Source organism: Phacochoerus africanus, chromosome 1 (assembly GCF_016906955.1).
Source record: "Phacochoerus africanus isolate WHEZ1 chromosome 1, ROS_Pafr_v1, whole genome shotgun sequence".
NCBI lineage: Eukaryota > Metazoa > Chordata > Mammalia > Artiodactyla > Suidae > Phacochoerus > Phacochoerus africanus.
The window spans coordinates 82729390-82753601 of NC_062544.1; the positions used below are offsets into that span (position 1 = coordinate 82729390).

The 24212-nt window shown below is 41.5% G+C and overlaps 1 protein-coding gene across 7 annotated transcripts in view; it reads right to left on the bottom strand.

The window, feature by feature from the left end:
* The window catches only part of LOC125120356 (collagen alpha-4(VI) chain-like), a 134040-nt gene that overhangs the window by 5735 nt on the left and 104093 nt on the right, over positions 1-24212 (bottom strand). For 2 of the 7 annotated variants that reach the window (XM_047768409.1, XM_047768436.1), the window contains exons 30-37: positions 23929-23964; positions 22762-22798; positions 18720-18731; positions 18138-18631; positions 6086-6176; positions 4083-4766; positions 1444-1552; positions 526-761 (exon numbers count right to left, since the gene is read on the bottom strand). In XM_047768409.1, coding sequence (XP_047624365.1) covers positions 526-761; positions 1444-1552; positions 4083-4766; positions 6086-6176; positions 18138-18631; positions 18720-18731; positions 22762-22798; positions 23929-23964 — 1699 coding nt within the window. Of the gene's footprint in view, positions 1-525; positions 762-1443; positions 1553-4082; positions 4767-6085; positions 6177-18137; positions 18632-18719; positions 18732-22761; positions 22799-23928; positions 23965-24212 lie in introns of those variants that run through there. The other 5 variants (XR_007133309.1, XM_047768426.1, XM_047768419.1 and 2 more) reach the window with 5 other exon arrangements.

The window sequence follows — 24212 nt, forward strand, 5'->3', positions numbered from 1 at the left end:
TTCCCCCATATCTCTTCCTAATGTCTTTGTTCTTTGGCCTAATCTGTGGATCCCATGTGGCAATGGCATTTGTGTTACTAGAGGCTGAATCCAGAATGGATGCTGCAGTTGTTTTACATGGATCCCAAGTGTTCCTTAAACTTGGTCAGAACACATGCGGCCACTCAGAGATGAAGGAGGCTTCTACAAGCCATTTTCCCCCAAGGTCAAAGGTAGTTTCGCCACTTCCAAAACAAACCATTGCTTCTCTGCAATGAAGTACAGACACTCCACAGGGGGAGTCTCCAAAATACTCCCTAAGACAGCTTCTGCTAGCTCTAGTTTTACAGTCAGACAGAGGTCAGCCTTCATATATGGTTTCCTTAAACTAGTTTCTTTAGCTACGCACATGAATTTGTGCATTTAGAAGGAAACTGTCAAAAGCCAAAGTCGGCATGCTACCACAGAGCACAAGAAATTTTTTTTAAGCTAAGGGTGTTAAAAAGTAAACTCAACCCAAAGAGCAAGGGAGAGTAGGGGTTTTACCATAGGCAGTGCCTGAATTTCTTTCTTTTCCCGTTTCTTTTGGTTGTGCAGGCTTTTCCTGCTCATTTTCTTCAGCATTGTAGCCACTCTTTTCATCATTTTCGAGTGCCCCTTTCGAGTGCTGAGTGATAGATGTCCTTGTGGCTTTTCTAGTCTCCTCTAGAAAAGAGTCTGTTGCTTGAAGTGCTTCCAAATCACTGGCAAGGGCAGATCTGCCAAACCGGCTCCTGGGAAACCTGCACAGAACCCAAAAACCATGAGAACGAGGAAGTGAGTCCCACCTGGTGTAGCTGGGCATGGGGAACATCGGGCTTGGGCATCTCCTGAGGACTTTGTTACTGCATCAGCTGTTGTCTTAGGTTTGCAGAGGTATCAGGATAAACATCAGAATAATATGTCTAGCATTATCAGGTTTACTTCTGGACATGGGATTAGAGGATGGGGAACAGGGTAAAATAGAAAATTCTGAGTGTTTGCTTTTATACACTTACATGCTCTTTGAATTTTCTTCTATGATTTTTTCCATTATAGCTGATTTACAGTGTTCTGTCAATTTCTACTGTACAGCAAAATGACTCACATTATATTTAATCATATTCCATCACAAGGGACCAAATATAGTTCCCTGTGCTATATAAGAGGATCTCATTGCTAATACCAAAACTAGACAAAGATACTACATAAAAGAAAATTATATGCCAATATCTTTGAATTTTTTATCGGTCCTATATTAACCTTAATATTGAAGAATAAGAAAAGAAAAACCAAACCATTTCAGAGTGATCAAACACAGGAGCATCTAAGCCCCAATGGTATGAGTTAGATCAAGGACTGGCAGGCACTGCCTATGACTTGAGGGAGACAGTCACCCACAGGAGACAGAGCCATGGGAAAAGCTTGGCCCTGCCCTCATCCTACCTCTCAGGCAGGAGTTGTTGCTGCTGCCTCCTCAATAGCAGAGTGTCCCCTCGGCTCAGGCCCCCACACTCTTCAGTGAGCTCTGGGGGTGGGTACTGGTTTGTTCTACCTGAAGATAAAACAAAATATCAAATCACCTTAAGCACAAAATTATATGAAACTTGAAAATAAAACAAATTAAAATAAAGCATAAAAACAAAATATTATCCATTAAGACATACAACTTTAGACACAAAATGAAATCAAGAGTAAAATATGCTGTCCTTGAGAAAGACAAATGCACCCACATGTTCATTACAGCACTATTCACAATAGCCAAGACATGGAAACAACTAAATGTCCATCAAGAGATGAATGGATTAAGAAGATGTGGTATATATACACAATGGAATACTACTCAGCCATTAAAAAGAACAAAATAATGCTATTTGCAGCAACATGGATGATACTAGAGACTCTCATACTAAGTGAAGTAAGTCAGAAAGAAAAAGACAAATACCTTATGATATCACATATCTGGAATCTAATATACAGAACAAAGAGTTCCACAAAAAAGAAACTCGTTTTTCTGACTTGGAGAACAGACTCGTGGTTACCAAGGGGGAGGGGGAGGGAGTGGGATGAACTGGGAATCTGGAGTTAATAGATGCAAACTGCTGCATTTGGAATGGATAAGCAATGAGATCCTGCTGTGTAGCACTGGGAACTACATCTAATCACTTACGATAGAGAACGATGGAGGAAATATGAGAAAAAGAACATGTATATGTATGTGTGTGTGTGTGTGTATATATATATATATATATATATATATTTGTGACTGGGTCACTTTGCTGTATAGTAGAAAATTGACAGAACACTGTAAACCAACTATAATGGAAAAAATAAAAATCATTTAAAAAATAAAAAATAAAATAAAAGAGCAACAAAATAAAAAATATAAAAACCAAAAAAAAATTGACATAAAATCAAAAAGATGTTAATTCAAACAAAGCATAAAAATAAGAAAATAAAAATAAATTAAAATACAAACAAAATAAAAGCATTAAATGCATTCTATCATATAAGCAATATAAAATAAAATCGCACCAAGTTCCCACTGTGGCCCAATGGGTTAAGAATCCGACTGCAGTGGCTTGGGTCATTCTAGAGGTGTGGGTTCAATTCCTGGCACAGCACAGTGGGTTAAAGGATCTGGCATTGTCACAGCTGCAGCTCAGATTCAATCCCTAGCCTGGTAACTTCCATATGCCATGGGCGCAGCCAGAATTAATTAAATTAAGTAATTAAAATCACAACATAAAAGAACAGAACAAAATATGAAATGCAACCTAATATAATAAAACATAAAAGATAAAGTGAAATTAAAGCAGATTAGAAAAGGTATCCTTTAGCCTACTTCTCTGTCAAAGAATCATGAAGCCATCAACCATTTATTACAATTCCATCCTCCACCTCCTATAAAGGCAAGGAATCTAAAGTTCAGCATGGTTCACTGACCTTTCTAGACTCACACAGCTCAGTAGTGGCAAAGCTCAGACTAGAACAAATCACCCATACCCCTCAAATGAGAGGGGCACAAATGCTGTGTCAGTTCTTCTAAGATGTCCACATCAGACTCCCTTTATTCCTTCAGTGACAAATGGGCAGATGTTCCTCAGGGCTCCCAGGAGGATGTCTCATCCACTTTTAAACTGAGAAACCAAGGTCTCCCAGCAAGGAAGGTAAGAAGGCCTCCTTGTTCCAAGAGTTGTTTTGGACTATGCCCAGCAGAACAAACTTCTGGAAATGTGACCAGGGTGATACCCACCCCTCAATCCTAACCACTTCTATTATCATGCCTGGGTTACAGATTTGGTACTAGTTGCCCATAAACTTGGTTTACCTAGTTCCCAGCAGAAGTATGGATACCAAGTCAGGGTGCACGGAAGAATTCCAGCTGAGATGCACTATCACAGTGGCCCCTAAATTTCACTGGTGACTTCACCCACCCAACCTGAGGTGGGAGACATCGGACTTTCATCCTGACTCCCTCCCTTCCTGGCGAGTCCCTACAGAACTTGCCATTCAAAGTGTGGTCCACAGACCAACAGCATCAGTATCAACCAGGAGTTTATTAAAAAATGCAGACTCTCAGGACCCAGCTCAGACCTAATGAATCAGAAGCCAAATTTTAACTGTATCCCCAGGAAATGTATGTGCATGTTAAAATCTAAGAAGCACTGTTCCATAGCCCTGTTATGCAGAGAGTCATAACAATAACTATGCCTTATGTATGCATGGCAATGGTGTGTTCATGAATGTACTTGAATATACTCTTCACAAATAGAGAAGAAACTGTAATTCTCATTTTGGTAAAAGAAAATTGAGAGGTTAGGTGGGAAACCTGAAGCCTCTCAGCCACCAGAGGAGAAGTTCCAGACAGAAAACTAGGCTTGACACAGTGTCAGGGCAACATAGTTCAAGGTCTTTAAAAATGGGGTGCTCCCTAGGGATTCTGCAGAAGATTTGGAGCTGTGCACAACTCAGCAAGAGTGAAGGTGTGAAGGGCACCCACTTGCCCAAGTGCCAGCTCTGTACTTGCCCTCTCTCCCCACACTCCACCCTCACCCCGCCCCCAGGGCTCTGGGACTGCTCACTTTTTAGGAGATTCAGGAAGGCCCGAGTGAAGCCTCGGGCATAGGCCATCTCCTGATCTGAGATCCCCTCCAGGTGCAAGAGATGCTGTTCTGAGGGGGCACTGGCCACACGAGCCAGCTCCTCCAGCTCGCGGGTCCCTATCCCCGGGCCCAAGGCCAGCACAGACAAAATGACGCCTTTGCACTTGGCCTCCAAGGACAGAGTCCTTAGCTTCTCCTGGTCCCAGCTGCTGGTCTCGCTGGCCACGATGGCAAGGAGGACCTGCGCCCTCCCGGGCAGCTGGGCTGTCAGGAGCACCCTCTCCAGTGTCCACTCCAGGGCATGACCCAGGGCAGGGGCTCCCTGCAAGGGGTGGCCTGCAGCCTCATGCACACGCCTCTGCATCTGCGTCCGGTGGCCGTAGGAGGTCAGGTGGAAGCCCTCACGCACAGGGGGCTGCCGGGCACCCGGCCAGAAGCCAAGGGTCGTGTACGTCACCAGGGCCACGCGGGCCCCATGGGGGGTTGCACTCGGCTGCACAGCCACCTCCACGTCATCCAGCACAGCATTCACCAGAGTCAAGGCAGCACGGTAGAAGCTGGCGTCCACTCCATGGGAGCTGTCCACCACGAAGGCCACGTCCACATCCACAGCTAGCGGCCCCGATGCGTCCCACCCACACTCGGGGGCTGGGCGGCACTGGTCTGCAGGGGAGAGGCAGGGAGAGATGAAGTTACCATATGTCCCTTCCCTTTCCAGGTGCACACCCTTCCAGGTACTCAGTAAGGAGAACCACTGCTGAGGGCTACCTGCGTGGGGTGGACTCAGCCAGCAGATGGGCATTATAAGCAAATGTGCCCATTTTCCAGAAGAAGAGTTGAGAGGATCTGATTCCTTATTGAGCGTTTCCAACCACGAGGCCATCCGACTTCCTAATCCCTAGGTTCACAGACACCTGCCTGGTTCCATCAGGCCTGACCTGTTACTGGGTGTGTGATGTGAGGCAGATTACTCAGCTTTTTCATGGCCTCAACTTCCTCATCTGTCAGATGAAGACAATGATAGTAATAATAATGATACCTCCTTTATGAGGTCGTTTGTGTAGTTTAAAAGGAGTCAACATAGGTGAGTGCTCAGAACGATGCCTGGTGTGAAGCAAAAGCTCAGGCTTGATGAAGCCCAGCTAGGTTTCTTCTTCCACAGGAGGGGGATGGAGGCCCAGAGGGACCACATGTCAAACAAGGCCATGGATGTGAAAGCAGTTCATCAGCTGTGACACAATCTACAAACACCAGTTCCTGCATTTGACCTGACTGAGTTCTCTGAGCCAAATCTCTCAAGGCAGATTTAGGTCTTAGTGTGGGTCAAGGAGAGGGAACAATTAAGTCCCCTTTTGACATCCCCTTCAGGACTCACTCTGGCCTCAAGTGACTTGGGTGTGGATGAGAGTCCTTCACACTTGGGCACACGTGGGTTTCAGCATCACAGTCTCTCTAACCCAGGCCAGTGTGGGGTGTGGGATATGGTGATAGAAGCTGAGGGCTCCAAGACGGAATGACTTGCCAATACCAAAACCCCACTGGTGGCCAATGGCAGTTCCAGGCTGTGAACCCAGGACTCCTGACCTAAGTTCAGTTGTCTGTCCTTTACAAAGTTGCCACTGAAGAAGGAACACAAGCCTGGGCATCTATGGAGCCTGGCAGGACTGGTAAGGAAGCAGAGCAGGCCAAGGAGGAGAGAAGGCGGGGAGGGGCCATGAGACACCAGAAAACACTCACCCCTCCAAAGAGGGCAGGCGCTACTCATATCTGACTGACCACAGCCACAAAGGAATGCAGTGTCTGGGATTCTTTGGACTATTCTGACTTCCTAAGAAGAACCTGGGATCCAGAGTTAACAGGAAATTCCCAAATTCTAAAGCTCTGCACATACCAAGCAAATTATCTGCAAAGCAGAACTGGCCCAGGTTAATTCATGCTGTTGTGAAGACATCTGTCTGACCAGTAATGCCATCCAGGCTTACCATAGCAGAGTGTGCAGCGGGCCATGTGCTCTACATCTTGCTGGCCCTCTGTCTCCCAGACATAAAGATGAAATCTGTTGGTTCCATTCATCTAGTGCAAACACACACATAAGGGTCTCGTTAGCCACATTAAATCTCGGACCATGTTTTTCATGCATCTCCCAATTCATACCAGAAAAACATTAATATGATATTTTTAAAGAATATGCCTACTTATATATGTCTATATAATTTGCCATTTCCATTCCAGTCATTTATAGTCATTTATAGTCTCTGATCCTAACCTGGAGGGTGGACCAGCATTGCTGTGAGTACATAAGCTGTGGGTCTTCACACCCTCAACGTGTATAAAACTCAGCCAATGTCAGGTTGTGTTGGAATGAGGGTCAGGGAGGGGAGGCGTCAATCATTTATTAATTCTGTAAGTCTTCAGTGATCATCCATGGTATGCAATGCAGTGGGAGTTGTAAACCTAACAGAAAGACCCTTCTAGGGTGTAGTCCTAGAGGTTGTAAACCATGAGCATGGAAAGAAGAAGAGACCATGAGGGAGGCCTCTCCAGAGTATTTCTGGTGTGCAGAGCTGGGAAGAGTGAGGAGGAACCAGGGAAAGCTTTCTAAGGGTGGCAAATCTGTTTATCTGCTTCACGGACCTTTCCAATTATGATTAATAACCGACATCAGGCTTAAACAACAAAGAATATTAATAATAAATCCCACAAGGTCCCTGTGATAACTGGCTGGATAAACAAGGCCATTCCCTCTTCTTTCCAGCGTCACAACTAGCCTGCACTTCTACCCTTCCTTGCAGTTAACTGGACCACATGACTGGGGTCTATCCAACAGCTTGTAAGTGGAAGTGACAAGTGCCATTTCCAAGGCATGTGCTAAATTCCGTTGGCTCCTCAGCCCTCATCTGCCAGCCAGATGTAGAGGATCCAGAAGGTCTTAAGGCCCTAAGACATGATGGGGCCACTGACAGAAGGAGCCCAGGTCCTGAAGGCAGCAAAGCACCCCCTCCCTTCACCCACATACCCAAGGACCCACATAACTGGTGAAAGGTGCGGAAATAACACTTCATGGTGCTGAGCCCCCGAGACTTGGGCATAAATGAGGTCTCACAGTCAACCCTCCCTGCTAATGCAGACTGTTTGCAGGATTTCCACACCATAATGAAATTAGAAATGCTTTCAGCTTATTTCTCTTAGGAATTGAGGTGCGATTTGCAAAGAGATGGCTAGCTAAGCTTAGTTGTGGCCATCACAGTGTCCACTCTGTGGAAGACAGGGCCTCCCTGAAGGCCAGTCCATCTTCTTCCATCCCTGAGGCCAGGACCAAGCAGACCTGGACCCTCCTCTGACAGTATGATGCTCGGGAGACACAGGCAGCGGTTACTCTGGAGAAGAATATTCTGTAACATATACTCCATACAGAACTCTTCACTATTTCCACTTAGGACTGCAACATATCCCAAACATGCTCCCTCACACTGAGCTTCCTTGAAGGAAAGGCCCTTGTAGGGAAAGAAATATAAAGAGTGGAACTTTACGCTAAAACATAAAACAAACATGGGAATGTAGCTAAGTCTCCCATGGCAAAAGCAATCTTAAATTATACTTCTTCCTGACTTAGAATCCAAACCAACCAAGACTGATGAAACTAGGTAAATGTCCTTACATCTGGCTGGCAGATGAGGGCTGAGGAGCCAACGGAATTTATCAGCACATGCCATCTTGAGACACAAAATTGACACAACCACATCTTCAAGGAGCTTAAAGACATGAGGAGAAAAATGGAAAAACAATTTTCAAGAAAGAAAGAGACCCAATAATATATTCTATAAATACAGGAAGAGGAGATTCATTTCAAAGGGAAGAGATACAGGGAACCTGATGAAGACAATGGCATCTGACACTTCTGAGAGAATGAGTAGTATGCCTGCCTGGCAGAAAAGCAGGGGAAAGCATTATGGTGGGGAAGAATAGCATGTACAAAGACTCAGAGGTAGGCAGTGGCTGTCCATGAATTCTTTTCAATGCCCCTACTCCCCCAGAGATTAGAGAACACGCATTCCAATGGGCAGCCACACAGAACATCTGAAACCCTGGAACTTCTGATCAGATGGGGGAGGCTGACACAGTGAGTGGAGTGTCACCAACATCCAACATTCAAATCCACTCCACATGGCCATCTGACCAAATCAAATAGACCTAATAAATCACCCAGGATTAGAGAGAACAGTGTTGGCATGGATAAGACAGATTGAGAGCTTTTACTGGAAATCACACAAGGCAAACTGGAAGGCTTCGGAAATCAGGATTCACAGCAGTGTTCCAGGAGATAGGAGGACAGTGCAGTAACCCTAGGAGCATTGACTTTACTCCGAGGGTTCTGGGGAAATGCTAAAGTGATGTACGTTTTTTTCTTTTTCTTCTCTTTTCATTTTATGGCTACACCAACAGCATATGGAAGTTCTCAGGCTAGGGGTCAAATTGGAGCTGCAGTTGAAGCCAACACCACAGCCACAGCAATTCAGGATCCAAGCCACATCTGTGACCTATACTGTAGCTTATGGCAATGCCAGATCCTTAACCCACTGAGCTGGGCCAGGGATCAAACCTGCACCCTCACAGAAACAATGTTGGGTCCTTAACCCACTGAGCCACAATAGGAACTCCGGTGTACATTATTTTTAAACCACAGGAAATATGGGTGAATTGTGTTACAAAATGCAGAATTTGAGAGAATTTTTAATGTAGTATGAAAGTTTTCAAAGAAATTCAAATGTACCCTTCAGTTTGTACAAAGGAAGTGTTCACAGGGAAAGTTCTATATAGCACCAAAGGACTAGGTGTAGGGAATTCGAGTCCCAGGCCTTGGTCTGCCAGAATTGGCTATGTGGCCTTCGACAAGTCCCTAGCCTATTTCCTCAACAACAGAGTTTAAGGTAGCAGTCAAAGCTGCTAAGATTTCTTCCTGTTTCAACACAGCCTGTTCCTCCATTATTGTCTCCTGCATTTGCCTGTGTTCAGGACACTGTGTTACCTTGTCTACTCGGAGCAGCTCAGAGGATGCAGTGCCTCTATCTGCTGTCCTGCTGGTTGGAAAACTACCAAATTCAACTGAATTGGCATTTCCACAAAACTTGCCTTTTTTTAAACTTTTCCTAGGAAAAATACTTTTTTGATAATACTTAAAATTTGTACCATTCCAACAAAACTTAAACTTTGGGAACAAGGATACAAAAACACTCTGGAAGCCCACAGGGGACTATGATTCAGTACAGGGTCATTAACATTCAGTAACTTTGGCTTTGGATGGCCAGCCTGGTCCTAGTTGCTGATTTGGTAGACAAGAGGATTCTGGAGAAAGTGCAAGCTAAGAGATCTCATGGGAGGGAACCCCAGAGTGAGAAAACTGGCTCAGTGATTCCTACTGCAAACTCCCATCAGCACAAGAGAAGAAAATCTCGCAAACAGAGCACCTGAAACAAACCAAGTGAGGCTCAAAGCTTTCCTATGGTTTGAATCAGCACCTTTGGTGATGCCGTCAACCACCTGAATGTCCAGATGTGCTCTTGTGAGACTAATTGTGCACTAAAGACAGGAGCATGTGGGGGGGGGGGGACAGGAAAGGGTGCAGCCCAGGGATGTGCGTGAACATCTCCTTTTGTTTAATAAACACAGGTAGCTGCTGTGGTGCACGTTCAATACCTAGCCCCGGAAATTCCGCATGCCACAGGTGTGACAAAAAAAAAATAGACACAAAGACACATTCTCAAAAGATACAGACAACCCTGAAACCTCAGCCCCCAACATTAAAGAAGGCTCCAGGGGCCCTGAGCTGGAGAGGCCCATGAGGTTCAAGTCAATGCTGGGCTGAGCTGCCAGAGGCTATGGGACACATTCATTCCTGGGATTGAGCTGAGGAGGCTCTTGGCTCAGGCAGATGGGAGGAAAGGGGAAAGAAGCAAGCGCCGAAAGGAGGCTTTGCCTCGGACAAGGGCTGACTGGGACCTTAGGGAGGAGAATTAGAAACTATCTGGCATCCAGATTCAGCTCCTGCCAGTGACACAGTCCCACCAGGAACCTGGTGAGGCAGCTCACGTTTCCTGATGCCCCAGTAAATTCAGACTAAGAGTGCTGGGTGGGAGAGTGGGACTCCAGAACCAGACATAGGGGAGTGCCACTTCAGGACCCTGTTGTTTAGAACAAGTCGCTTCACCTCACCTCTACAGGTCACTTTCCTTACCTCCTCTGGGAAATGCATTATCGTGATTAACTTGTAGGACAGTGTGAGGAGCTCCTTATACCTTAACATTCATGGAAACCATTTGAGGATCTTATTAAAAATGCAGACCCTGGGAGTTATCTTGGTGCAGCAGGTTAAGGATCCAGTGTTGTCACTGTAGGGACTCAGGTCGCAACTATGGTGCAGGTTCGATCCCTAGCCGGGGAACTTCCACATGGCACAAATGCAGCAAAAAAAAAAAAAAAAAGCAGAGCCTGATGGGTTAGGTCAGGGATGGAGCTTAGGAGTTGGCATTCCTGGGAGTTCCCACTGGGGCTCAGCGGGTTATGAACCTGACTAGTATCCATGAGGATGCGGGTTCAATCCCTGGCCTCACTCAGTGGATTAAGGACCCAGTATTCCTGTGAGCTGTGGTGTAGGTTGCAGACACAGCTCAGATATGGTGTTTCTGTGGCTGTGGCATAAGCCAACAGCCACAGCTCCCATTTGACCCCTAGCCAGGGAACCTCCATATGCCATAGGTGTGGCCCTGGAAAAAAAAAAAAGAGTTGGCATTTCTCACAAACCTGAGCTGGTTTAGTCTACTGGTCCCAGGACCACATTTTGAGTAGTGAGGATTGAAGATAACAAAGATGAAAAGCATGTGGTTGGGTCTTCACAGGCACTATAACGGAAGCTTTTGGATTTAATAAAGAGTTACTGGGCAAAGGCATATAGTTAATGACCTTGAGGAGATGGCAGTAATAATGGCCTTCATTGTGTACACACACAGTGAATATCAGGTGTCCCTGTGGATACTACCTCTTATAACTCTCACAGCATACCTGTAAGTTTATCCCCATTTTACAGGTGCTAAATTGAGGTGCCTATGCCAAATTACATGTTCAAATAACACAAGGGACAAAGCCAAAGTTTGAAGCCTCATTGCCTGATTCCTTCCATTGGCTGCTGATTCTGGCTCTAGGGGAGTAACAAGCCAAACATTTTAAAATTACCCCCCAAATCCCTTTGGCCTTCTCCTCAATATTTTCCTCTTCTAAAGCTGTTTTTGTCTCCATGGCACCCAGTATAATATTCTTTGTATTCTTTTTAAGAGCAGCACACAGAAATAGAAATCTCTCTCATGGTATTCTTGGAAAGATGAAATTAATACATGGAAAGAACTTGGAACTTTTTGACTATCTTCTTCTCCTGTTTTTGACTTTTTAATAAAAATCTCATTGTGAATGGAGACTCCAGATCTTGAGCAAGCTATTTCACTGCTCTATGTCCTAGTTTCATCACCTAAATAATGGCCCCTTAACACCAGTTACCTCTTCGGTTGTTGTAAGGATTAAGTGAATGAATCAGTTAAGTGCAAGATCTTAGAACAGTGCCTGGATCTATGAACATGAGCTGTTTCCCTTGTTTCAAGGGAATAAATGTTAGACTATTTATAAATAAAGTGAAATTTGAATGGAGACACATAAACTGTAGTTTTCCTCTAATCCTCCACTTTCTGACTTTGTGGGGCAGGGGGATTAAATTGAGTTTTATGGTTTGAGTTTTATTGTTTAAGACAACATAAAACCCCATCCTCAGAGCCTTTCAGAAAAATCCTCATTTCTTTTCAACTGGGTGTGTTGCATCCCATAACCTTCCCTACTCTGTACTTTATCCTTAAGTGGATCCAGTTAGGAGAATGGGAACGTCCTGTAATTTCGCTTCTGAACTATCTGTCTGAGGGCTCTCTTTGACAATCGTTGGGGCTTTTGTCTTTCATCTCTATGTTATTTTTCAGAACAACACCCAGATGCTTCTGGAAGAATGATGGGTATTCAACTTGAAATGATTGTATGAACAGGTGCCCTAATATCTCAGTCCATTTAAACATGCTTGGAGGTTGTGGGTTACATTGAAAAGATTTCTTAGGCCATCTACCAAATCCTCTCAGCCCTAAATAAAATAGTATTATATACCATTTAACATCCTTTCTAAATTGCTAAATGTAAGGAAAAGAGTCATCTCCAAGCATCCTGGGGCAAGAATATGTCTAAGAAATGAAGAGGATAGTACACAGAAAGGATAGTACTGAGATGCAAATACATTTCAGCTGGTGGGTTCTTCACACACACTATGACAGCCTTTCACTCAAACCTAAAGCAGCTGAGAGGGCAAGAACATCTTGACAAAGGACCATCCAATTGCTGTCTGCCCAGGACCATTTCTCAGAGAGCAGGACTGGTAAGCATACACGGGGTGGGGGTAATTGTAATTGTACCCTGAGTGTCAATCTCCAAATGTTAGGGAAGTGCCTTTTGGAAAAGAGATAATTACACCTGGAAGGGAATCCAGATAATGTCTAGTTGTGACCCTCTCTCCATTTTGGAGTTGAGAAAAACGAGACTCAGAAAGACAAAGATCCTTTTCCAAAAGAACTTCAGTGTTGATGAAAGAGCCAAAGACAAAAGTTTCATCTCTAATTTAAACTGCTATGTGTATGAGACAAAAGCAAAAATACACAAATTGGACTACATCAAACTAAAAAGCTTTCCAACAGCAAAGGAAGGAAACCATCAACAGAAAGAAAAGGCAGTCTACTGGATGGGAGAAGATATTTGTAAACCATTTATCCAATAAGTATAGAAAGAATGCATACAATTCAACATCAAAAAAAAAATGACTCAATTACAAAATGGGCAGAGGACCTGAATAGATATTTTCCCAAAGACATACAGATGGCCAATAGGCAAGTGAAAAGATGTTCAACATCACTAATCGTCAAGGAAATGTAAATCAAAACCACAATGAGATACTATTTCACACCTATGACTGATAGTGAGAATGGCTAGTAACAAAAAGAAATGAAATAACAATTGTTGGTGAGGATGTGGACAAAATGTAACCCTCTCACCCTGCTGGTGGGAATATAAATTGGTGCAGCCACTATGGAAAAGAGTATGGAAGTGCCCCAAAAAGTTAAAAATAGAACTACCATAAAATCAAGTAATTTTACTTCTGTGTACCGAAGAGAACAAAACACAGATTCAAAAAGGTATATGCACCCCTAGGTTCATGGCAGCATTATTTACAATAGCCAAGACATGGAAACAATCTGTGTCCTTCCATAGTTGACTGGAGTATATATACATACACATATATAGACAGGTGTGTGTGCACGTGTGTGTGTGTGTGTGTGTGTGTATAGGAGAGGGAGAGAAAGGGAGGGATGGAGGGAAAAAGAGAGGGAGAGAGACATACATACATATGCACATATACATACACATATACTAGAACATTACTCAGCCACAAAAAATGAAATCTTGCCATTTATGATAACGTGTATGATCCTAAAGGAATAAGTCAAATGGAGAGAGACAAATACTGTATGCCTTCACTTAAGAGTGGAATCTAAAAAAAGAAACAAATGAATAAACATTACAAAACAGAAAGAGACTCAAAGATACAGAGAAAACAAACATTACAAAACAGAAACAGATTCATAGATACAGAGAACAAACTGGTGGTCAACAGAGAGAGAGGTGGGTAGGGGCATGAGGGAAATAGATGAATAAGACTAAGAGGTACAAAATTCCAGTAACAAAATGAATAAGTCACTGATATAAAATGTACAGTGTGGGGAATATAGGCAATAACTATGTAATATCTTTACATAGTGACATACCATAACTAGACTTGTGGTGGTCATTTTGTATTGTGGTGGTCATTTTGTAATATATAAAAATATTGAATCATGGGAGTTCCCATTGGGGCGTAGCAGAAACGAATCCAAGTAGTATTTATGAGGATGTGGGTATGATCCCTGGCCTTGCTCAGTGTGTTGGGGATCTGGCACTGACATCAGCTGTGGTGTAGGTTGCCATCAGCTTGGATCCCATGTTTCTGTGGCTGTGGTATAGGCCAGCAGCTGTAGCTCCAATTTGACCCCTAGCCTGAGAACTTCCACATGCCACAGGTAAGGCCCTAAAAAGACAAAAAAGCAAAAAAAAATTAATAATAATAATACATTGAATCACTATGTTGTACACCTGAAGCTAACAAGAAATTGTAAGTCAATTATATGTCAATAAAAATAGAAAATAAAAATAGTAAACTGTGACTTGTTTCACCCTGCCTTTACTAATCCATTCAGGAAGTTACTGAAAGTTGCCATCATCCCTGTCCAGACATCCTGCAAAGCAAGATGGACTAACATGGAAAAAAGAACTCGCCTTGTACAACTTAAATTTGTTTCTCAAAACCCAAGATGTCTTGTTCATCCTTCCCAACTGTTTGCAAATTGTCACAATCTTATCTATTGATTCTTAGCAGCACATTCACAGCTGTGTCAACAAAATCTATCTCCTACCACTTGTGCTGCACATCCAACCTTCAGAGAAAATCAAATGGTCTAGCACAGCTGAATTCCTTAGCTATTAGGTTGAACCCTATAACATTTCCATTTTTTCAAGTCAGAAACAGTTGAATATTGGCAATGGAACATAGCTCAACCTGATATTCATCAGCATCCTAAAATCTCTTAGAAAGAGAATTGCCCTTAATTTTGATAAATCATCCCAGATACTCCATGAGGTATTTACATGGGTTCCAGTTAGAAAAGTAAAGTCTAGAGAATAGATAAATAAATAAGTTGTGGTTCACATAGAAAACAAACTTATCAATGTGGTCAAAAATGACAATACTACCTAAGGCAATCTACAGATTCAATGCAATCCCTATCAAATTACCATTGACATTCTTTTTTTTTCTTTTGTCTTTTTTGTTGTTGTTGTTGCTATTTCTTGGGCCGCTCCTGCGGCATATGGAGGTTCCCAGGCTAGGGGTCCAATCGGAGCCGCAGCCGCCAGCCTACGCCAGAGCCACAGCAACGCAGGATCCGAGCCGCGTCTGCAACCTACACCACAGCTCACGGCAACGCCGGATCCTTTAACCCACTGAGCAAGGGCAGGGACCGAACCCGCAACCTCATGGTTCCTAGTCGGATTCGTTAACCACTGTGCCACGACGGGAACTCCCCATTGACATTCTTTACAGAACTAGAACAAAATATTTTAAAATTTGTATAGAAACACAAAAGACCCTGAATAGCCAAAGCAATATTGAAAAGAAAAAATGAAACTGGAGGAATCATGCTCCCTAACTTCACACTCTACTACAAAGCTATAGTCATCAAAACAGTATGGTACTGGCACAAAAAAACGGAAATATAGATCAATGGAACAGGATAGAAAACCCAGAAATAAACCCAAGCACCTATGGCCAATGAATCTATGACAAATAAGGCAAGAACATACAGTGGAGGAAAGACAGTCTCTTCAATAAATGGTGCTGGGAAAACTGGACAACTGCATTTAAGAGAATGAAATTAGAACATTTTCTAACGCCAAGCACAAAAATAAACTCAAAATGAATTAAAGACCTAAATGTAATTAAGGCCAGATGCTATAAAACTCCTAGAGGAAAACATAGGCAGAACACTCTTTGACATAATCACAGCAATATCTTGTTTGACCCACCTCTTAGAATAAAGACAATAAGGACACATATAAACCAATGGGACCTAATTAAACTCAAGCTTCTGCACAGAAAAGGAAACCATAAAGAAAAACAAAAACACAACAGACTGTGAGAAAATTTTTGCAAAAGACTCAATTTAAAAAGGTTTACTCTCCAAAATATACAAACAACTCATGCAACTCAACACCAAAAATAACAAACAACCCAATCAAAAAATGGGTAGATCTAAATAGACATTTCTCCAAAAAAGTGTATGACTCATCTGTATGAGATGGCCAGCAGGCACATGAAAAAATGCTCAATGTCACTAATTATTAGAGAAATGCAAATCAAAACTACAATGAGGTACCGCCTCACACCAGTAAGTGTGGCCATCATTAACAAATCAACAAACAACAAATGCTGGAGAGGATGTGGAGAAAAGGGAACTCTCCTTCACTGTTGGTGGGAATGTACAACCACTATGGAAAACAGTACAGAGGTACCTCAGAAAACTAAATAGAGAGCTAACATATGATCCAGCGATCTCATCCCTGGGCATCTATCTAGACAAAGCTTTCACTGAAAAAGATATATGCACCCCTATGTTCACTGCAGCACTATTCACAATCACCAAGGCATGGAAACAACCTAAATGTCCATCAACAGATGAATGGATTAAGAAGATGTGGTACATATACACAATGGAATACTACTCACCATAAAAAAGAACAAAATAATGCCATTTGCAGCAACTTGGATGGAACTAGAGATTCTCATAATACATGAAGTAAGTGAGAAAGAGAAAGACAAACACCATATGATAATCACTTATATATGGAGTCTAAAATATAGTACAAATGACCTATCTATAAAACAGAAAAGGTCATGGGCATGAAGGACAGATTTATGTTTGCCTGGGGGATGAGGGAGAGAGTGGGATGGACGGGAGTTTGGGGTTGGCAGGTGCAGACTGTTACATTTAGATTGGACGATGGGATCCTGCTATACAGTGCAGGGAATTGCATCCAATCTCTCTGGTTAGAACATGATAGAAAATTTAAAAAAAAAAAAAAGAATGTGTGTGTATTGGTGGCTGGGTCATTTGCTGTACAGCAGCAATTGATGGAACATTGTAAATCAACTATAATTTTTTTAATTCAACAAAAAAAAGAAAACAAACTTATGGTCACTACGGGGGGGGAAGGGAGGGGATAAATGAGGAGGATGGGATTAACATATGCACCACTACATATAAAATAGATAAACAAGGTCCTGCTGTATAGCAAAAGAAACTCTATTCAATATTTTGTTATATAAGGGAAAAGAATCTGAAAAAGAATATAGATAGATAATAGATGATAGATTGGCAGATAACTGAATCACCTTGCTGTACACTTGAAAATGACACATCATTGTAAATCAACTATACTTAAATAAATAAGTAAATAAATAAATAATTTTAAGAACCAATAAAAATAAGTTGTATAAACACATACTAGAATACTTCAGAAGAGCAGTTTTAAAAAAAGAACAAATTACCCATAAACACAGCATGGATGAACAAGAGAACTAAGTTGAATGAAATAAGCTGGATACAAAGAGCTATAGGATTCAATTTTCAAGACCCAGAGCAGGCAGGACCATATGATTATGACAGAAGCTGGAAGAGTCATATGGTTCAGGAAGGGTCATGAGAAATCTTAGAGAACACTAAAAAGCATTCAATACCTCAAATTACATCTTGGGGCTTTAAACACACCTAAAATTCCATCCAACTGTTTCCTTAAAATCAGTATCCCTTACCCACTATATATATATATGGATTTTCCAACCCAAGTGAAAAAGAGGAGAGAAAATGACAGTCGATGGACTCCCATGGTACAGGTTAGCACAGTGGTTAAGCAAAGACTCTGAAGGCAGATAAAACCTGCCTGCCCCTAACAAGGTATCTGAGCTTTGATTACATACTTAACCTCTCTAAGCCTCAGTTTTCCTATCTCTGGAAGGGAGATCTGCAATGACACCTGCTTTACAGATTTAAGGCAAAGGGGGATAATTCAATAAGACAATGTTTATAAGGTGCATATAGCATACAGCACTGCTCAAGAGTGGCCGGTAGGTAACAGCAGTAACACTGGTAGCAGAGTCTATAATGAGACATGCCCCTCCCTCCCTGCTTATACATCAGTTTCTAGGGAATTCTTCCTCTGACCAGCTTTCTCTCCTCACGTGATCCCTGATAGAAGGGTAGGAACCAGGCACTAACCCCTGGATCCCCTGCCCAGCCGTGGTCCCCCACATACCAACAAGGCATCCGGGAGGTTATGCCCCTCTGTAAATGTGATGACAACAGGGATGACATCCAGGGCACTGAGTTCAAGTACAGCGGTGCTGATGGAACCTGCATCCTGGGTCCAGCCCACCTGGAAGAACACTGCCACCTTCCTCAGCAGATGGCCTGAGCGCACACGTTTGAACACATGTCTCACCACAAACCTCATGGCATCCCCAAGGTTCCTTGTGCCAGAGGACCTGGCTAGGGTGAGTCCCCTGACCGCCTGCAGGAGGGTGGTCCTCCCCTTGTGGTCAGAGAAGCGAACCAGGTAGTCTGTTTTGCTGCTGTAGGAGACGATAGCCACCCGGGCACCTGTGGGGCAATTACTCCCACTGATTTCCATCTTCATCAACAGAGACAGTAAAACGTCCCTCATCCTCTCAAAATCCAACTGGGAGACATCATCTGACACATCCAAGGCGAAGACCACCTCAGTCGGGAACAGTGGGCATTTGGAAACACCTAGACAGGTGGATACACAGATTTAAGATTGTCTGTAATGCTTCTCAATGGGCAAAGGTTGGAGTGAATAAGAAGAAATGTTATTTACCTGTTGAACAAGCTGGAAGGGAAATTATTTTGGAGAGAAGAGAAGACACTGTTAGTTGACACTAAAACTATCTCCTCTGAGAAATTCAGCTAGTGGCCTGACTCCTACCTGAGTGTGGTAGAGCCCTCACCTTGCTCCCCAATGTCCACTCTCCCTTTTTTCCATGGCAACAGAATCCCAGTCTCTGGCCAGACGAATAGCCACCTGGGATAAAGACCTGCATTTCCCAGTGGGGTAGCATCTTACTAAGTTCTGGATAACAATTAGAAACATGGGAGGCATGAAGGAAAAAGTACCCTTCTCCTTTTCTTTCCCTTCTGGCTGAAGCTTAATGGTCATCTTGGAACATGAGGTGATTTGGGAAACAGTAACCCCCACCCCACTGGCAGAGGAAGAAAATAAAAAGAACTTGCATCCCTGAGCACAGTGGTGTCCATCAAGTCTGGACTGGCTACCTCCAGGCTTTGATTGGAGAACTACATTTATGTCATTGCCATTGAGCTATACTGAACTTCAATCTAATACACTGAGCTACTCTGAAGCTATATACACACAACCCATACACATATACACACATATCTTAAACTATACATATAATAAACCATATCAATGATATTAATATAATTAATATTATTAATAGCATATTAATATACTGTATAAAGAATATTGATGTATTAATATGTGGTCATATTAATAGACTGTAGTAATATGTAAGTATATTACTGTCAATACATATTAATATATAAATTATATTAATATATATAACATAATAAACATACTAACATTATATATCAACATGAACATTTTAATATATACAAATTTATTAACATTAATTAATGACATACTACATATATATGTATAAGTGTATATACACAAGTAATATATTTTCAAGAAAAAATTTTGTTTTATTTTATAAGACAAAGTTTAGGATATGTTCTATTCTGAATCTTTTTTTCACTTAGTATGTGATGGACTTCTATTCTTTCCATCAATTAATTCAGAATAATCTCACCTGGTCTACTACGGTGGTCTTGTGATTTCTTCCACCAACGTCCCTTTGAAATGAGACTACGTGAGCATGTATCCCTGTGTATCTGTCCAATTACAGCCCCATATAAGTCTCTACAGTCATGGCTTTGGAAAGATATTGCCAAATGGTTCTTCCGAAAGGTTGTGAACTTTGGATAGGGATTTTTTTTATTTTAAAAAAATGGTATCTTAATTTTATTTTTGTCTTCCCTAGGGCCGCACCCACGGCACATAGAGGTTCCCAGGCTAGGAGTCCAATCAGAGCTGTAGCTGCCAGCCTACGCCAGAGCCACAGCAATGCAGGATCTGAACTGCATCTTCGACCTACACCACAGCTAACAGCAACACAGGCTCTTTTACTCACTGAGCGAGGCCAGGGATCAAACCCGCAACCTCATGGTTCCAAATCAGATTTGTTAACCACTGAGCCACGACGGGACTCCTTAATTTTATTTTTTGACTTCTTGTGAGATCAAACATTTTTCCAGGTTTATTGTTCATTTGTATTTTTTCTTTGCTGAATCTTCCATTCATGTCTTTGGGGCATTTTTAGTCTAATAGAGTTCTGTACATTTACATTTAGCAAGTTTTTATTTCAGTTATTGTATTTTGCATCTCTGCTTGCTTAATCCTTAAATCTTCTTATTTCTTTGCTCAGCTTTTCTTGTAATTTATCAGTCTTTGCCTCTAGTTTATTTCCAAGATCTTGAATCATCTTTACTGTCACCAGTCTTTTTCATGGAGCTTGGTAATTACCAGATCTCTTAACCGTTTTTCTGGGGTGTTTTTCTTGCTCCCTTATCTGAGTCATATTTCTCTGCCTCTTCATTTTGTATAGATTTTTGTTTTATTTTTTTTATTTTTATTTTGCTTTTTAGGAGGTTCCCAGGCTAGGGGTTGAATGAAGAGCTGCAGCCGCCTGCCTACGCCACAGCCACAGCAATGCCAGATCTGAGCCATGTCTGCAACCTACACCACAGTTCACGGCAACACTGGATCCTTAACCCACTGAGTGAGGCCAAGGATTGAACCTGCATCCTCATGGATACTAGTCAGGTTCATTAACCACTGAGCCACAATGGGAACTCCTAGGTTTAGCAAATATGAAATATCTGTGTTTGTGGATGAAAATGATTGAGTAGCAGTGATTTTATATATTTCCACACGATAGAGTAAGGAAGTCAGGGTCTTCTCCTGGTTTCACTGCTCATATCGCATATATTTTTCCCATTTTTTTGTTTGTTTTTTATTTCATGGTGCTCTTGTATATAAAATAGGTTCAATTTTTTATACAGTCAACTCTGAACTCTTTTCCTTGGTGGTCAAGATGATGGTACTATTATTTATGATTTCTAGGGAAAAGGATCCCAGAATCTCCCTGAAGAGCAAATGGATGGGAACGGACAGGACAGAGGAGAATTAGCATCTCATGGGACAGAATGATTGTAGGGAAAACCCAAACTAAGCAGTTTGCCAAGTTAGTGTTCTCTCCCTATTGCCAGTAAGTGGAGAAAAGTGTACGCATTAAGATGCAAGTGTCCTGGAGTATGTTGAAGACAGTCAATAAATTCCAAACTGGGAATGTAACAAAGCATTACTTAACGTTTGATGACTCATAGTTCCATTTTTAAAATATAAATGTTAGTTTAAAAGGACATATTTCTTACTAAAGGCTCACTGTTGATTACTCTTGTTTAAATGGATGAAATAAAAGAACAGAGATTTCCTTTGCCTGTTTTGTGGTAAGATGCACCAAGATGCAAACACCCAGGTGTGCAATTATCATGGCATTGCACAAGATGCCATAGTGTAGTGGAATTTTTCTTTTTTGTGTGTGTGCTTTTTTTTAACGGCCACACCCAAGGCATATGGAGGGGTGGAATCAGAGCTACAGCTGCCAGCCACAACCACCGCCCATAGCAACTCAGGATCTGAGCGGTGTCTGTGACCTACACCATAACTCAAGGCAATGCCAGATCCTTAACCCACTGAGTGAGGCCAGGGATTGAACCTGCAACCTCATGGTTCCTAGTCAGATTCATTTCCACTGCGCCATGACAGGAACTCCAGGTAGTGGAATTTTTCTTCATTGTTGAGATGGCATACCTTTCATCCACTTCATCCCTTTTTTTAATTATTTTATTGAAATATAGTTGATTTATAATGTAGTGTTAGTTTCAGGTGTACATCAAAGTGATTCAATTTAATATACACACATATAAACACATATTCTTTTTCAGATTATTTTCCTTTATAAATTATTACAAAATACTGAGTATATTTCCCCATGCTGTACAGTAGGGGGCCTTGTTTGTTTTCCATTTCATATATAGCAGTATGGATAAAGTAATCCCAACCTCCTAAATTACCCCTCCACCATCAATTCCCTTTGGTAACCATAAGTGTGTTGTCTATGTCTATAAATCTATTTGTTTCATAAATAAGTTCATTTGTATCATTTTCATAGATTCCACATATAAGTGATATCATATGATATTTGTCTTTCTCTGACTTATTTCACTTAGTATGATAATCTCTCTGTCCATCCATATTGCTACAAATGGCATTATTTCATCTTTTGTATGGCTGAGTAGTATTCCTTTGTATACACAAACCACATCTTATTTATCCACTCATTTGTCGATGGACACTTAGTTTGCTTCCATATTTTGGCTTTGTAAATAGTATTACTATGAACATTGGGGTGCATGTACCTTTTTAAATTATAGTTTTCTCCAGCTCTATGCTCAGGAAATGGGATATGGTAACTCTATTTTTAGCTTGTTTAAGGAACTTCCATACTGTTTTCTCTTTTGTCCACTTCATTTCTGAAACCATAATGGGGAAGATTACTTACCCAGGGGGGTAATGAGCTGAATATATTAAATTATAAGAGCCTTTCCTGATGGACCATAGCACCTCCCAAACCTCAGTCAAATCCCTAGGAGACTCATATCCCCAATATGATCCATCCTCACTTCACACCACTGGCTCCTTTTCCCAAACAACTTACGGCAGTTTTCTCGAGCAAGACTGATGATTTCACAAAGCTGTTAGAAAGATGGAAAGAGCATTTAATTTGAAATGTATTCCTCCTCACCCTCATGACTTAGAAATGTCATATGGATGTGATCACGCCTATCTGAAGCTTTTTAATCCACAACGAAAAACCCAAAAGGTGTTAAGAACTAATGAAACTATCCAAAAGTTACATTTCTGAATCCAGTGGATATTTTAAAATATTTGATATACAATATAGTGCCCATATTATTAGAGATACATAGACAAGGAGAATATTTTTTAAAAAATCTGTCTCATCAAACAATGGAATCATATCTGATTTTAATAAAGTTTAATTCCAGAAATGTCAGCACAGAAGGCAGAGAAATGCCCTCAATTTTTTGATCTCTTACCAATTCCTGTAAGATTTCTTTAAAATTCCAAGACATCCTACCCCTAACACCTCCCTTAGAATTCTGCTCCATTCCTCTGATCCTTCCTCTGTTCTGTTCTTCCCTCAATCCCATCACTTCCCACTCCTCAGCTGCCCCATGTCCCTCCCCACCCCCCTCATAGCATTTCTGTACTTGGGAGATGAAAAATTGTCATAAAATTGAGATTGTTTTCAGGTGTGCCATATAGCACAGTGACCTGTACTCTACTATGTGTTAGCTTATAAATACTTTATAAGTAATTTTTAAACTTCACAAAAAGGCTTTTTTTTTTGCAGAGGGGTGGTAGCTTCAAAGCCTTACCTTTCATGCCAACTCAAAAAAAAAATCCAGATTTAAAACATTATTCTACTCTTTAAAATACTTAAATAATATTTTCAATATTATTCTACTCCTCTAATTTGCTTATAACCTACCAGAGCAATGTCTACAAACTTTAAGTATTAAGAAAACTTTCAAGGAGAAACTAAAGAATCTTTACACATTTCTAGTTTGTGAAAGTGACAAGCTTTGTGTTTTGAAAAATAATAAAGTTTAGAATTAAAATCTTCACCCCAGCAGAAGCAGAACATTGTAAATCAACTATAATTTTTAAAAAATTTTAAGAAGATTCTGTAGCCATTTCAGATATTGGAATAATCAGATAGAGAATATAAAATAACAATGTTCTATATGTCTGAAGAAATAAAAGAGAACTTTAAAAACATGAAAAATAAATTTTCACCTACCGTCATATCTACCAAACCTTTGGGGCCCTTGATGCCCTAGAAAGAACAGAAATGGGTTTAAAATGCAAGATTCTGGAAGTCCAACATATTATTCTGAAGAGTTGGCAAGAGAGTTTACAAAGGTTCACCATGGTATGTAGACCACCTTCTCCCTCACTCCTGGGTCTGGAGTGAAGTCTGACTCCTTAAAGAAGGAGGTCAGAGTGTCTAGGAGATTCTAGGAGCTGTGTCCCAGCCCTCAGAGTCAATGATGCCAGAGAGATGCTACATAAAAGGACAGGGAG